This window comes from Acanthisitta chloris, unplaced genomic scaffold, assembly GCF_000695815.1.
Source record: "Acanthisitta chloris isolate BGI_N310 unplaced genomic scaffold, ASM69581v1 scaffold5155, whole genome shotgun sequence".
NCBI lineage: Eukaryota > Metazoa > Chordata > Aves > Passeriformes > Acanthisittidae > Acanthisitta > Acanthisitta chloris.
Window position 1 is genome coordinate 15,769 of NW_008673020.1, and position 14,544 is coordinate 30,312.

General features: G+C 41.2%; 1 protein-coding gene across 1 annotated transcript; it reads right to left on the bottom strand.

Moving 5' to 3' along the window:
• Positions 1–842: 842 nt before the first annotated feature.
• On the bottom strand, positions 843–13,256 carry SKIL (SKI-like proto-oncogene). The gene is made up of 6 exons (XM_009074733.1): positions 12,150–13,256; positions 7,219–7,316; positions 5,600–5,838; positions 5,171–5,412; positions 3,876–4,100; positions 843–1,004 (listed from the first exon to the last, which is right to left on the bottom strand). Exons 1-6 carry the CDS (start codon positions 13,254–13,256, stop codon positions 843–845), a joined length of 2,073 nt encoding a protein of 690 aa, XP_009072981.1.
• Between the last annotated feature and the right edge of the window lie 1,288 nt (positions 13,257–14,544).

A 14,544-nucleotide genomic window follows, 5' to 3' on the forward strand; every position in this document is an offset into this window, starting at 1 on the left:
ATAGAGAAGAACTGAGTTATAGGGAAGAAACCAGAAGAAAACATGAATTTTTAACTTCCAAAGGTTCCATTGTAAATTTCTTTTTAATTTACAAAAAAAACCCCAACCCTGACAACCTAATGTTTTCTTCCTCCAGCACAGCAAGCAAGTGCTGGCTCCAACACTCTTTAGATTGATAACATGTTGTTAAATAGACAATACTGAAAAGATCAGCTTGACTTCACACAATGAAATGGGAAAAACTCATGCTGGGAAATCACTTTTGATTGATCAATCGTTGATCATGGTGGCAATTTTGAGCTCTGCCTCACAGATGAAAAGCTGCCTTGACTTTCCTCAGTTCGAGAACACTTAATTCTCACTGAAACCCAAACTATTTTTGACTTTGAAGAACTCAGAATGTTTCTAATGTACTTTTATAACGATGTGCAATTGATAGCAAAATAAAGATCACTACACATGTTTTAACAGACAGTGTTAAAAGGTGTAGAGTCCTTAAGACTGCATTAGAAATAGTCAGAAACTGGTCACTCTAAATCAAGAGTCTTGTATTTTTCATTGTTTGAGAAAAACACCAGTACAAATAAATGCAGATTTTCATTGGTTAGGAAAATCTAAAAATGTCTATCTATCTATCTATCTATCTATCTATCTATCTATCTATCTATCTATCTATCTATCTATCTCTACTATTTATATCTATGTATAGCTTCATCTGGAATTGTCTGGGAAGTAGGAATCTGTAGAGAACACTTTATCTCAGCACACAGAAATCGTTCACAATTCATTAAAAACCAAAACACCCTGTCTGAAGGACACAGCCAGGATTCCTCTTCCAACTTCTACTTTCCTTTCCCATTTTTTGAAGATTTCAGGATCTGTAGCTTCAATTCCTTGATCATCATCTCTAACTTCTCCCGTGCCTCTCGTTCTTGTCTCAGTTCATCTTGAAGCTCTTGTCTATCTGCCTCTGCATGATCCAACCTCTGCCTCAGCTCTGCCAGCTGTGAAAGAGAGGAAAGACAGGGAGGCAGAAAAAATTTTAGCAAACTTATTTCAAACATCAAGAGGTCCCTGATAACCACAACACATCAACGTGTTTCAGCTCACCACTACTTATCAGCTCATCTTCTACTGTTGTCAAGAATTATGCAGTTCCCTACTACACCATTAGCAAATGACATCAATGTACAAAGTTGCTTAAAGGTCACACTATAAAAATTAGACTTTCTCACTTTTTTATTAAATACGTCTAAATTTAAGCTATATGAGCTGTCACACCATGTCAGTAATACATATAATCTGTGATGATCTCTGCATCAGGCGTTTCACAAATCCCAGAATAAACTGCACTTTCTCATTCCCCAAGTTCATTTCTCTTCCCTGACAAAATATTACTCCTTTATTTCAAAGCCTGAATGCGTCTCTGGAACAAACAAAAACACCAACACTGATACACTTTGGTGTAAATGAAACAGAATTACCAGAAAGGACAATCAGAAAATCTTGAACATAACTGTGCGCACATACGTGCGTTCAAATATAAACCAAGTCCACCCAAAGGTTTTTGTGAAATACTCTGTGTTTGAACACAGAAATTAAATATTTCTTTTCATCTTCAGAATAAAGAAAGGCTCAAACTTGCCAGAATGTCATCAAAACTTACTTACAGAGAGATCTGGAAATGTCTGATGAATTTTTCAAGTGTGGGAAAGTTATTTATTGCTTACAGTACCACCAGCAGCTAAAACAGGGAGGAGACTGGAAACCAGTTATGTTCTCTCCCATTGATTTATGGGGTTATTCCTTACACACAAAGACCTCACTGAATCTAAAAATCCATCTGCTTTTGTAATTATAGGTATCTATCTGATATAAATCATCACTGACATCACATACCTCACTGACAACAAGGAAAACAGTTCCTGAGAATGACAGAAGCAGGAACACAAAGGATCACTGGTGTTTGCCAACTGCTACAAAATGTACTGGGCAAAGCAACCACTGTGCTGATTTTAGAGAAACATTTCACCTCCACTTCTATAACCAGAAATGTTTGAGTAGCTCTTGGACAGCAAGAGGCTGTTAGTAGTGTCCTTGGCTCCACAGCCTGCATTCAGTGAGCTGCTGCAGTACAACAGTGCCCACTGCCTGCATGCTGCAGCACGTCCTACACACATACCTCTGGCTGAGTTCAGATTTCCAGCTCTAAGGAAAGGCTCCTGTACTGGTTATTCTGCCCTACTGTGACTAACAGGGTGAGGCAATGATTAAACCAAACAATCCAATAAAAAAGCCCAAAAGGGAGAGAAGACAGTGTGTCTTCAGACAGGCCTAGAGAGGAGAAGAGACTTTTAAGCAAGTTGCAAATCCCAAATTATTAGTTTTGTTTGATGCATGCAGAAAGTTCCTCCCAGTCCACAGTCAAACAGAGAAGGCAGCCTGGGCAACTGCTGCAAGAAAACATTGGATTAAGGCTTTTTGCTGTACACACAGCTTGGGGAAGTTGCCTGTTCCCAGGACCTCTGTTTAACTCTGGTACCTCTGACAACTGCTTGGAACCAAAATCTACTGTAAGATGTGATAAATGGAGAAAAAGGTTCAGATTATATGTTGCGAACAGCTCTACCACACAGGTAATAACAGAGTCAGCTTCTACACCAGGAATGTATTTAGATTTCAAAGTCTAACTTCAAAAGAAACACTCAACCAATCTCCTTGGGGAACAATCCATGGGTTTTACCCTCTCAGGAAAGCAAGGCACACACAAGCCACACAAAACAGGCTATCCATGATTATCTTCATAAATGAGAACACGTTGTTACTTGCACTAATAGGGCTTGTACCAGATGTTTAGTAAATCAGGCCTTAGTCAGAGAGGATTATTTCTGGCAGCAGAGGCCAGGAATCAGTGCAGTGGGATGTCATGAAATTAAATTCACGAGGAGGATTTATGATGTTAGTCGCTGCCCTACTCCCCCAAAATACCCAAACCTGTCTCTCAAGTACTGCCTGTTTCTCAGTTTGAGGCAGTAAGAACAGGAAATACACACAGTCGTGAACAAAGGGCCACAAAGCTTTACTGAGCCCAAGTTTTGCAATTTTGTTTACTTTCAAAATTAGTCTGTTAAGACTAGTTTTCTGTGACATGGTACAAAATACATCACTATACATTTAATTATTATAACTTAAACTGCAGCTGATATCAGAGGGGCATTCCAACGTTCCCTTTGGCACTAGCTATTTTTTTCCTATAGGAACGACATTAATAACCTCCAACATAAAGAAGCAATGGAAAAAGCTGAAAGGAAAGTGAAAGGAAAAAAATCTCTTCCATAGGTTTTGACATATGAACCCAAGAGAGGAATGAGAGACACAAACATGATTTTCTTTTCCAAGAGAACTCTTGGCCAAGTGCTTTGGTAGAGCACAGAAGGGGCTCAGCAGATAGCACAGAAGAAGGAACAGAAAGAACAGCAAGATATGCTACTAAACTGCCAAAAAGGTGTCTGAGAGGTTTGGGTCTTTTTATAACATAAAGGGAAGAAGATGGATAGCTCATTTCCATAACTGAGTGTTTAATTCTGTATCACAGGGAAGCCCATATACACTGAAAAGATGTTTTAGATGAGGACGTAACAGACCTTAAGATTCATATTTTATCAATAACATCATATGTTTCCATAAGTTCCATTCTACCTCAGTTACAATCAAGGAACAGGGAAATAAATACTGCTGTCACTCTGACCTATTTTGGCATTTGTCTGTGGTGTCACAACACACAGAGAAAACGAAACCTTGAGGTGGCTGAACAACTTCACAATTTCCTGACACGCTAAGTTTGGTTTTGTTTGAAATGAACTTCCCTTTCTCACCTGTGCTGCATATTCAGCTTCTTTGTCTTTTTCCAAGTTGGAGTCACAGCTACACTTCTGCTTCATCACTTGGTCCAGTTTCTTCTCCAAGTCTCTCTGCTCAAAATAAAACTCTTCCATTCTCTGAGCATGTTCTGCTTGCAAAGACTCAAGTTCTTTTTGTAAATTCTGCTGCTCTTCAGTTAGTTCCTTCATAGCTTTAGAGTTGCTTAACATTTCCACTTCCTGTAAAGAAAAATCAGGATCACATACACTTTGCTTCTAAGACAGAGAAGCAAAAAAACCTGAATTTAAATGTGTATCTGGAACCAATGAGGCAAGAAAGGCCATACGTATCTCCTGATAACAACAGCCTGATAATGATATTCATCTACTGATCAATGACAACCTGGAAATCTGGAGCAAGCATCTCATTTTTAAGAAATTATTTATACTTCCATGTACATGGAGCTTTCAGAAAGAGATTCACAACTTCCAGCAGTGAACCTCAGAAAGCAGCAGCACTGATTTACTAAAATACACTTTGAATATGCAAGAAGTGCATCATCAGAAAACAGAATAAATGCGTTTGGTTTCTTTTTACATTAGCATTTTGATATTTTTAAAGTCTTAATTTCTTTTTAACTTATCTAAAATCTTTACTTGCAACAGCAGAACAACTTAAAAGTAGCAGCTCTAGAGTCCTGTCTGAGCTCATGGGTTCTGAGCTTAATATTTAAACTAAACTAACCTATTAGGTCTGGTCCATGAATAGAAGAAGCAAAGACAGTATTTAACTCAGAAAACAGCAGTGTCACAAATGAACATCAGCCTCTAAAATCATCCATTATTCAAAAAAAAGACTCAAAATAAAATCCTTAAAAACAAGGCTTAGCAAACAGAAGTAGGAAGGTGATACTGTTTTTATACAGGGCACTGATAAGACCATTCCTAGACTACTGATGTTTGCATCTTTAAAACCCTGAAACTGAGACGTTCGAGAGACTTAAATCATAATTGCCAAAATACTTAAATGTTTGGAAAGCACTTAAAAGTGGAAGAAGTAGTTTTCATTTGGATACAGTAAAAGCAGAAGCTGCCTGGACACAAACTGAAGAGACACAAATTTGTGGGCTTGAACCTGATGCATCTAAGGGACACTAAAGATCTGGTGTCTGGATTCAAGCTGAGGGGAACATGATCTGTGTGTTTTGATGTTTCTAAATGAAGTAATCTGTGATATTGATTCCAGAGCCAGCAAGCTCACATCAGTTTTCTGGTGTCACAGGTGAAATGCACTCAGACTGTCACTGTACCATTTGGAGCTGCTGTTTCCTCCGCAGAATAGTATTGAGTTTTTCCTGCTGCTTGATGTAGGTTTTCATGACTTCTTCCATGATCTTTCCCTTGTCATCTTCACAGCTGATGTCCTTCATGAGAGTGGGGGACAAGGTTCGTGCCTCACTGCCTCCTTCCACATGGTTGGAGTCTCTAGTGAGTTTGGAAGAAACACGTTCGGATTTTCCACCTCTCACAGGACGAGTTGGCACAAGTGGATCTGTAATAATCACAGAAAATTACACTTCCAGAGGGAAAAAATGCAAAGAAAACTGAGATTACAACAAGTTGTGGAACTTATAAAAAAATTTGCCTCAAGGGATGTCACTAAATACTAGTTTGGTGTGGAGCTTTCCAAATTCTGTGGTATAAAAATCAAAGACTTCAGTAGAATTTTCACTACTCACCTAAACGTTTATGCTGCTCCACATCAGTTTTCAAGTCAATTTTTTCCTGTTCTTCAAGAGAAAGCTCTGGATAGGAGACAGGTTTTTTGTGCTTTCCACTACTGAGCTTCTTCTCTGACTGCCCAGGTGAGGACTTAACTGTTTCTGAAGCTTTGACTGTTGTTTTCGCAACATCCTTATACTGTGATGCAAGAGAGACGTTCGGGGCAACCACTTTATCACACATGTAAAGGTAGTAACTGAAACAGCAGAACAGTAAAATTCACAGTGAAAGGTTAGATGTAATAAATGATGGCTGGTAGAAAGCAGTAAGTTTAATTTCACATGTGATCAAACTGTGAAATATCAATGAAAATGAAGCACATCTTTTTTACATTTTTCCTATGCATAAAAAAGTCCTAACAATCCACTTAATCTTTACTGAGCAGATTATCTAGATAAGGTTTGAGGCTATCAAACAAGAGGATTTTCCAAACACAGCTGATTAAAAAAACAAATTCATATAGAAAATCATACGAAGTCTTCATTTAAATGCAAAGAGTGAAATTAGAATGCCACTGAATCCAGACTCTCCAGCATTTTCATAATCCCTGTACGGAGGATGGGGAAGTGATCAGTGAAGTGGGAATGAGCATCTCCCTTATTAAATAGCAAAGCTGTGTACTGACAGTGCTGGGGCCAAGATCAGTGCTGGACCTTCTATCCCACATACACTGAGCTGTCCACTGGGATTCTCACAGCTCCTGGGAGCATCCCTCTGTACCACGCTCACCTCACCACTCAGCTTTTGTCTCATACAGAGGAAAGAGAGTCCCAGATGTGTTCAGGTCAGTGTGAAGATAACCAGTGTCACAATGCTGGATTTAACCCTGCTGCCTTCAACACTTCCCTGTCTCCTAGTGCTGAAGGAAGGCACTGACAGAAACAGCTAACTGAGGCACCACCACAGAAGTTTCACCACTCACTTGTTGGTGTGGGAACCCGTCTGAAGTGTGTGCTGATTTGCTGCATACTGCTAGCCAAAAAGGTCTGGTCTGACCCAAATATGGTACATGAATAACCACAGAGGAGCGAGGGCAAAAGGCATGTAAAAAAAAACTGTTTCCCTCACTGATGCAGATAACAAACCGTGTAAGAAATTAAGGAAATGCACTTGGCTTCTAAAACCAGAAAACTAGTCAACAATTCAGCTGCAGCCACTGTTCCACTGTGGGGAAGAGTCTTTAAACAGCTTTTACAAGTCTTTTCTGGAAGGAAATGAAGTTGCCCTCATGGTCAACAGACCCTGTGCAGCTTTCCAAGTGCATGCACTGCATTGTAGTATGAAAGATCAAAAACGTTCTGTCATTTCTGCTCTGAGAGAGGAAATTTTAATTACATTTCCATTGTACTGCCTGCTGAAGAACACTCACAGATCACAGCTTGAGTCTTCTACCAAAACCAACTCATAAGCATTTCATTAATATTCACACACAAAAAGTTAGTGTTCAGTCACTCCTGTGCTATTCCTAACAGTTCAGGCTAAAGGCACATTTTTTTCAGTTTAAATTATCCTTAAATAGCCAAAAGTATTTAAATACTGGAGAGTGCTTATAGGTCTACACAGGAAATTGAGTTACCTGGGATGGAGAAAGGAGGGTGGTTGAGCATCAGTTTCTGCTTCTTGCTTTATAACTGGATACCACTGTGACAATTCCAGGTTCTGCTGTGACTCTGCCTAAAAAAAAGAACACAAATTGGTAACTGGAACATGTGTTCATGTTATTTACATGTTCATGAGCATTCCTCAGGGGAATGGCATTTACACCCTTAACACAGACACACCAGAAACAGGGGTACAGGGAATTGGGAGTGTCTTCAGCAGAGATGCAGTGATGGAACCCACAGAGGTTTCTTCCATCTCCAATTTCCCATTATGGGCAAAATAGTAATGAAATTAAAAGCAAGTATCTTTACAAACCTATCTAACAGCTCCACTGAGTTTCCAGAACTCTGCCAGAGTTGCTAAACAAGTTAGGGAGAAACAGAAAGCAGAAACTAGTATCCCCAAAATAGGAATGTAGGGAGACTTTTGCAATAAAGTATCTACACAGAGTAAGCACCTGCCAGATACTTTATTGCAAAATAAAATAGAACAATTACTGGTGTCCCAGGGACAAAACTCTCTTCAGTTGTCACAGATTTTTATTACAGAAGCACAAAGCTGCTAGCAGTAACAGGAAAACTCCATTCCCTGTGCAGTCACAAACAAAATTAACTCAGGTGAAGCTGAATATATCATCTTAAAAACCTTCTGTGCATTCTGTGTTTGGAGCAATTCTTGTTCTGTGTGTCTCAAACACCTTTGGAATTACTCTCTAGTCAAACCTATTGGTTGTACTCCGTTCTCCCTGCAAAGGTGCTGTTAATTTCAAGGGAAAGGTGTCTCATTATATACTTAAACAAGACTTGTAGCTAGAAATTGGTTCCTAATTTCACTGTATTAAAACAGCCTTGGGACGTGAGGTTTTGGGTAAGGTGTGGTTGGTTGACCCCAGGCAGCAGCCAAACACCCACACAGCCACTCCCTCAGCACCACTCGAGGATGGGGACAGGGGCAAGAAAGCTCCTGGATCATGATAAAGGTAGTTTAATAGGTGAAGGAAAGAGAAAAACCACGAGTGAAGCAAAGGGTATCACTCAGTACCTCCCCCAAGCACACAGGTGCCCAGTCAGGCTCCAAACAACATCCACCTTGGATGCCAAACCCCTTTCTTCTCCTTCTATCTCAGATTTTATTGCAGCAGCTGGAACATTGGTGTGTTACCCACACTGTTTTAGCCACGAATCCAAAGCACAGCACCATACAGGCTGCTGCAAAGAAAGTTAACATCACTCTGGCCAGACCCAGTGCCTTTGGAAAGTTGCTCAATTGAAAAAAAAAAAAAGCCTATAAAGCTGAAAACAAAACAAAAAAAAAAAAAACCCTGTACTGAAAACTTCATCTAGTGTTCTAACATCTTCACAACTTCTTGAGTGGTAGATACATTATTTAAAAAGTATATATTTACATACCCTGAAACAAACTGCCACAGAACTTCATCCCTGGCAGGCAGAGAGCACACAGTGACACAGGTGTGGTCTGCAGAATCCAACACCACTAGAGCATCGGAGGGACAAACCTCTAAATGGGGTTTGTCATTCTAATCAAAACTTCCAGCCCACTAACCTCAGCTCTCACAATGAAACTGAAATTTAACTCCACCCCTGCAGTTCCTCAAATCAGTTCCAAAGCAGGCAGAAAGGAGGGAGGGCACAAGGAAGCAAAGCTCCAGAGTGGTAAATTCATAATCAAGCTTTTAAATAACAAAGACTTTAATAATCTCTAGAAAAACAGCCTCAGTCTGACACTTGTCAAGTTTTTTTCTGCTTCTCAGATCACTCTAATAATTTAAATAATGCACATATAATCTTCTGCTTATGCTGTAGCTAGTATAGACTAATCCGATTTAGCTTCTGAACCACATCTTGTCCATGCTTTAGGACACACATTTCAACATGTTTATATATTTACATATGAAAATATCTATCAGGTAATATCTATTTTCAAGTTATTAGGTCAAATCTTTACTTTTTTTTTAACCTACTTCAAATGGAAACTGACTTTACTGTCTACCCATTTGTGTGCATTTTGCAAATGAATTTCATAGCATGCAATCAAATTTTTACTTAGGAAAGGAAATGAAATGTAACTATAAATAAACATGAAGTCTTCTTCTAACAGGATTCTTCCCTCACCATCCAGGTTAATAAAATAAAGAATCTCCTTCAGTATATACATGTATATTTCATTACCCAACAATTAGTTTATTTCAGATGCTCTTAAATAATTGTGTAAACACAGCCTATCCAAGTTGGATTGAATTACTTCTAACCAAACTGTTCAAAAGGGCTACATGGAAAATTACTTATTTTTCTTCTAAGATAGTTGGACAAAGCTGCTTTTAAAGGCAAAAAAATTAGATAGGTAAGTGGTGGTTTCAGCCTAATCATTAAGCAGTAGTTTGAGCAGAGAAGGGAGTTATAAAACACTCAGAAGCAATGTTAACTCTCCACTCTGTGAGCTTTTCCCCACACAGAGTGATCAAATCAAGGAATTAGTCTCAGAAGGAAGACAAAGTTTTTGTGCAGAGACAGTACCAGAAACTGTCGCAAAGTCAAAGGGAACAAGAATCTGTCAGTGCAGAGAACAGCAGAGACTCGGTAACAGCTGTTTCATGAAGAGCAGGTGGATGTTGCACTGCAGTCTGGAACTCCAGAGAAAACGAGAAACTCGCACAACGCTCACAGCTTTCTCATTAGCACAGAGAACAGAAAGGAATTAACCCCCTGAGTACTTTGTCTGCTCTTAAAATATTGAAACAAAATATTTAATCACTGTGAGGTGAACAAACTCAGAGTGAAATGCTAAGGAGAAAGGCAAAGCACAGGATCTAAGATGTTCCAAAGACTATGGGACTTGAGTAATTCATTATTACTAGGTGGATAAAGACCTAGCCAAGGGCAACTGTTCTTCCTGGGCCCTCCAAGATAAGCTCAAAGATGCATCAGCACTTCTGAGGGCTGACTCAGCAAAGGTGCTAAGGAGGTGACAGAATAGCAAATGGAACAACCTACAAATAAACTCCCTTAGGACTGTAAGGAAAGGGAATGTCTACGTGTTCTACCTCATACCTCTCTCACACATAAGAAACAAGGAAAAGAAGTCATGGCTGCCCCATCCCTGGGAGTGTTCCAGGCCAGGCTGGATGGGGCTTGGAGCAACCTGGTCTAGTGGAAGGTGTCCCTGCCCATGGCAGGGGGTTGGAACTAGATGGTCTTTCAGGTCCCTTTGAACCCAAACCATTATGTGATTCTGTGAAAAGACAATTGAAGCAGCACAAGGAAACAGAGGCTGTGTTTCAACACTGCCCTATGAAACTCTTCCAATCTTTTGTACTTTCCCGATGAACATCCACAAGATAAAAAGAACCCAAACAAACCCTCCCCCACCATTTCATTTAATTCAAGTTTTCACAGCTTCTCACTCTGGTTTCATATGTTGCTTTGCAAGACACAACTACACAGATCTGCAGCGGAAGACTCCAGAAAGTTTCCGTATTTCATTTGCACTGGTCCAGTCTAAATTAGTTTCTGCTCATTTCAGCCAGTTTTTTTTCATCTGTGCACATGAAACTGAAAGATCTCATGGTCTGAAATCTGCTATTGTGGAAAGGGAAGCAGTATTTATATGGAAGGCTATTTCCACTGATGCATCCACCATGCTATAGCTCACTAGCAGTGCGAGGATAAAGACTGCCATGTCTTTATCAGCTGAACAGCAAAGTCTCCTTGCTAGGCACTTATCTGCATCTTCAACTAATTCAGCACGTGGAAGCATGCCATACTGCAGACTTTCATGGGAATTTGCTGCTGAAATCCTTTCCTCTAGGCTGGCACCACTGTAACAATACCTGTTACTACAGCAAGCCTTGCTGCAACACTTAACTTCTCCGAAATTCATGCTGAAAGGTGTCAGCTTGTAGCACCCCTTTTTGGGCTCAACCATCTGGGCTGCTCTTGCTGCTATTTTGAAACTCACCACAAAACATCCAACAGGCAAAATGGGTGTATCATCAAACCAGTAGCCATCGAACAGAGACACTGAATACACTGAAACACAGTCATAGGTCAGGAACCAGTTAAACACCTCTGAAGTTATACCCCTTAAATTGCAGCTTCTATGAATGGAAACATCTATGATGTTCAGGGTTTATCTGGTGCTTGTCTTCTCATTTAAAGTAGCTCTCCAAGGGACAAATAAGCTCAGTATTTTGGAACCACAGTGCAGACTTGCAGCAGTATTTTTGGGAAAAAATAAGACGTCTATTATTAACCATTGTCAAGATACCAGCCTACAGCTCATTACTTGGGCTGCTTAAAACCTCCTCTTTTTGGCATAACTCTCTACACAAGTGGTTTAAACAGAAAGCTCTTGCTGAACAAGCAGACTTTGGGGCTTCTAAACAGCCATTTAGCAATGCACCATTACCCTGCACACAAGTCATGAGGTGGGTAGCCAGCAAGGCAGGTCTCCATCCACCCCACGTGTATGTGCTGGAGTGCAAACAACTAGTGAGGAATTCATCTGTAATACTTGATTTTCAAGCTCCTTTCTGCTTTGCTCAGCTGCTGCAACACACACCACAAAAAATAACCTACTCAAAGGTCAAATGGGAGAATGAAAATTCCCACAATAGCTGTGAATTTTCCAGAGTCTCTATACCTTAGGACAGAACAAGACCCAACAAAGCCAAGCCAGCTGGAATGGTTACTTACAGCCCAGAGAGGAGAGAAATTACCACCCCTTTTAATGAGAAATGTTATTTCCATGGTGAAGCTCTCTCACAAATTTAACTTAGGCTTGATGTGACAAGCATTCTCACTTGGAAAAGCCAAGCAATGTGCTTCCAAAACAAGTATTTATGTATGAGCAGGGACTTGGGAGTTTCACAAGAGCAGGTGAACTTACTTTGGACCTAGTTCTTTTCTGATTTTTCTCGCTAAATTTCTCCTTCATTTCCTCCAGGAGATGCTTCAGCTCCCGCTCCTCGGACGTTCCCAAGTATTTTTGGTTAATGTGCAGGTAGCAGTGCCACTTGGCAGACTCAAATCCCCAGTGGCAGGTCCTCTTGTCCGGGGATCTGTGCGAATGCATCACGAAGGTCTGGGGTGAGAACATCCCGTAGCATTCCAAACACTGGATACAGGGATCATCTGGCGCAAGGTAGAACTGAGGTGCAAACAAGCCCTGGCACTTGCCCAGGCATTCATGCTCCACTTCAAAGGCACTGCCAGTCTCTTTCAGCTGGGCCAAGGTGTTCTTGCCAGGGAGGAAACTGCCGTTCTGTGGAAAAGTGCGAGGACGTAGTAAAGCATTGCATAGTCTCTGAGCATCCGTCAGCGTGATCAGCCCACAGGACGGAGCATTGAACGGGAGAATTCCCAAAACCTTCAGGATGTGGAGCTGGTCAGAAGTACACCTGGAGCAGTATATGTAGAGTTCATCACACACCGTGTTGATCTGTTGCAATGAGAAGTCTCGGAGAACAGAGTTCAACACTTGAGGCAGGCAAAGCCTCTTTTCTCCTCCGACTTTAAAGCAGGAGATGGATTCCCCCTCCAGCAGGGTCTGGGTGAGCTCTGTGGAGCTGTCTGGAGGGATGAGCAGTGGACCAGAGAGGACTTGTGGCGATGGAAGAGGCAGGAAGACAGTGGGTGACATGCTTTCCTGGGAATAACGAGCTGAAAAAGCTGCTGGTCCCCCCAGCGAGCTCTGGCTGCTGAGATGGAACTGTGCCAAGGTGTGTTTCAGACCTGGGTTTAAACTCAAAGGCTCAGATAGTGAAGCACTGTTTGCCTTGGCGGTTTCCCCATCAGCTTCCACAGGAGTTTCATCATAGTCATCTAAGTTTTCCTTCTTTATTGTCGGCAATTTATTTATTACAACCTGTACTTTGTTATTTACATGCATCTCTGTCATTGCTTTTTTCAGTGGAGGACTCCCATCCTCTTGGATCCTGCTCCTTTTCTGGTCTGAACCCAGACCCAGAGGGAAGTTTATCTGTGGGCTCTCCATCATTAAACACCAGAACTTCAATTAAGTCACTCTTGAATGTGCATTTTCCTGCTTGTTGGTATAAAAAATAGCTTCAAGTGATCTTGGATTACCTCAGGTACATCAAGTTTCACACTCCTTTCAGTAAAACTTCACTTCTTCAGCCTCCAACAGTAAAAAGTGTCACCCATGTTGTATGGAATGCATAAAATTACTAATGGAGAAGTTAGACAATGTTTGAAGTTATTTGTTCAGTTCTCTAATATAAAAACCCCAATGCAATATGCATACAAAAGGCTTTTCCTCACACCTTACCCACTACTTTACAGTCTTGTACAGCAGTTCAGTAAAAAACAATGAGCTGATGCAAGAGTGTCCATCCTTGATCATTTTTCTCCTTTAAAAAATATACTGTCTTTCCAAATAAGTCTCTGTTTAAATATTAAAGTAGAGAAATGGGCTCAGTTTGAGGAACGTCAATCCTAACCCAACAGATTCAAAATGTGCTTTAAGTGGTATGAAAATTTTATTCGGCACTTTCAGCTCCTGGAGATCAAACACAATCTGAAGGGTTTGCTTGATTCTGCTGCCAGCTCCAGGATTTCACCACCACCACCAGAGTTACAATGGCAATTCACAAATAAATCCTCAAATTAAAGGCTGATCCACGGCGACGGCAAAAACTAAACGTCCCTAGAGAGTCACCTTTGGCCCAGATGTCACTGGTGTGTGTCAGGATTTTCCCACCCCGAGTTATTAGTAATAGAGGTGAGATGCAGGCCATGGGCTGAATTCATGCTGTGTTCTGCCAGTGCTTCCCGATAACCTGTGAACAGAGACAGAGGTTGGTCGTAAGCAACCCCAGAGCTTGCGCAGTGCCTAAAGGGGCTTCAAGGGAGACAGAGAGGGACTTTTCACAAGAGCATGGAGCATAGGAGAAGGGGGAATGGCTTTAAGCTGGAAGAGGGAAGGTTTAGATTTGATACAAGGAAGAAATTCTTCCCTTTAAGGGTGGTGAGGCTGGATGGGGAGCAACCTGGGCTAGTGCAAGGTGTCTCTGCCCATAGCAGGGGAGTGGGCACGAGACTAAAGCTCCTTCCAACCCACAACACTTCGGGGTTCCCAGCCAGAGGCAGGGTGCGTTTCCCAATGAATCACGGAACATCCAGGGAGCTCCTCCTGCCAGCCGCGGAGTGGGCACGAGACTAAAGCTCCTTCCAACCCACAACACTTCGGGGTTCCCAGCCAGAGGCAGGGTGCGTTTCCCAATGAATCACGGAACATCCAGGGAGCTCCTCCTGCCAGCCGC

Excerpts from the sequence above, each read along its gene's own strand:
- SKIL (XM_009074733.1), bottom strand. The coding sequence starts at position 13,256 with ATGGAGAGCCCACAGATAAACTTCCCTCTGGGTCTGGGTTCAGACCAG. Across the intron at positions 5,413-5,599 it reads GGAGCAGCATAAACGTTTAG|ATCCACTTGTGCCAACTCGT; the intron begins GTGAGTAGTGAA and ends TGATTATTACAG. Across the intron at positions 1,005-3,875 it reads AAGCTGAATATGCAGCACAG|CTGGCAGAGCTGAGGCAGAG; the intron begins GTGAGAAAGGGA and ends TCTCTTTCACAG.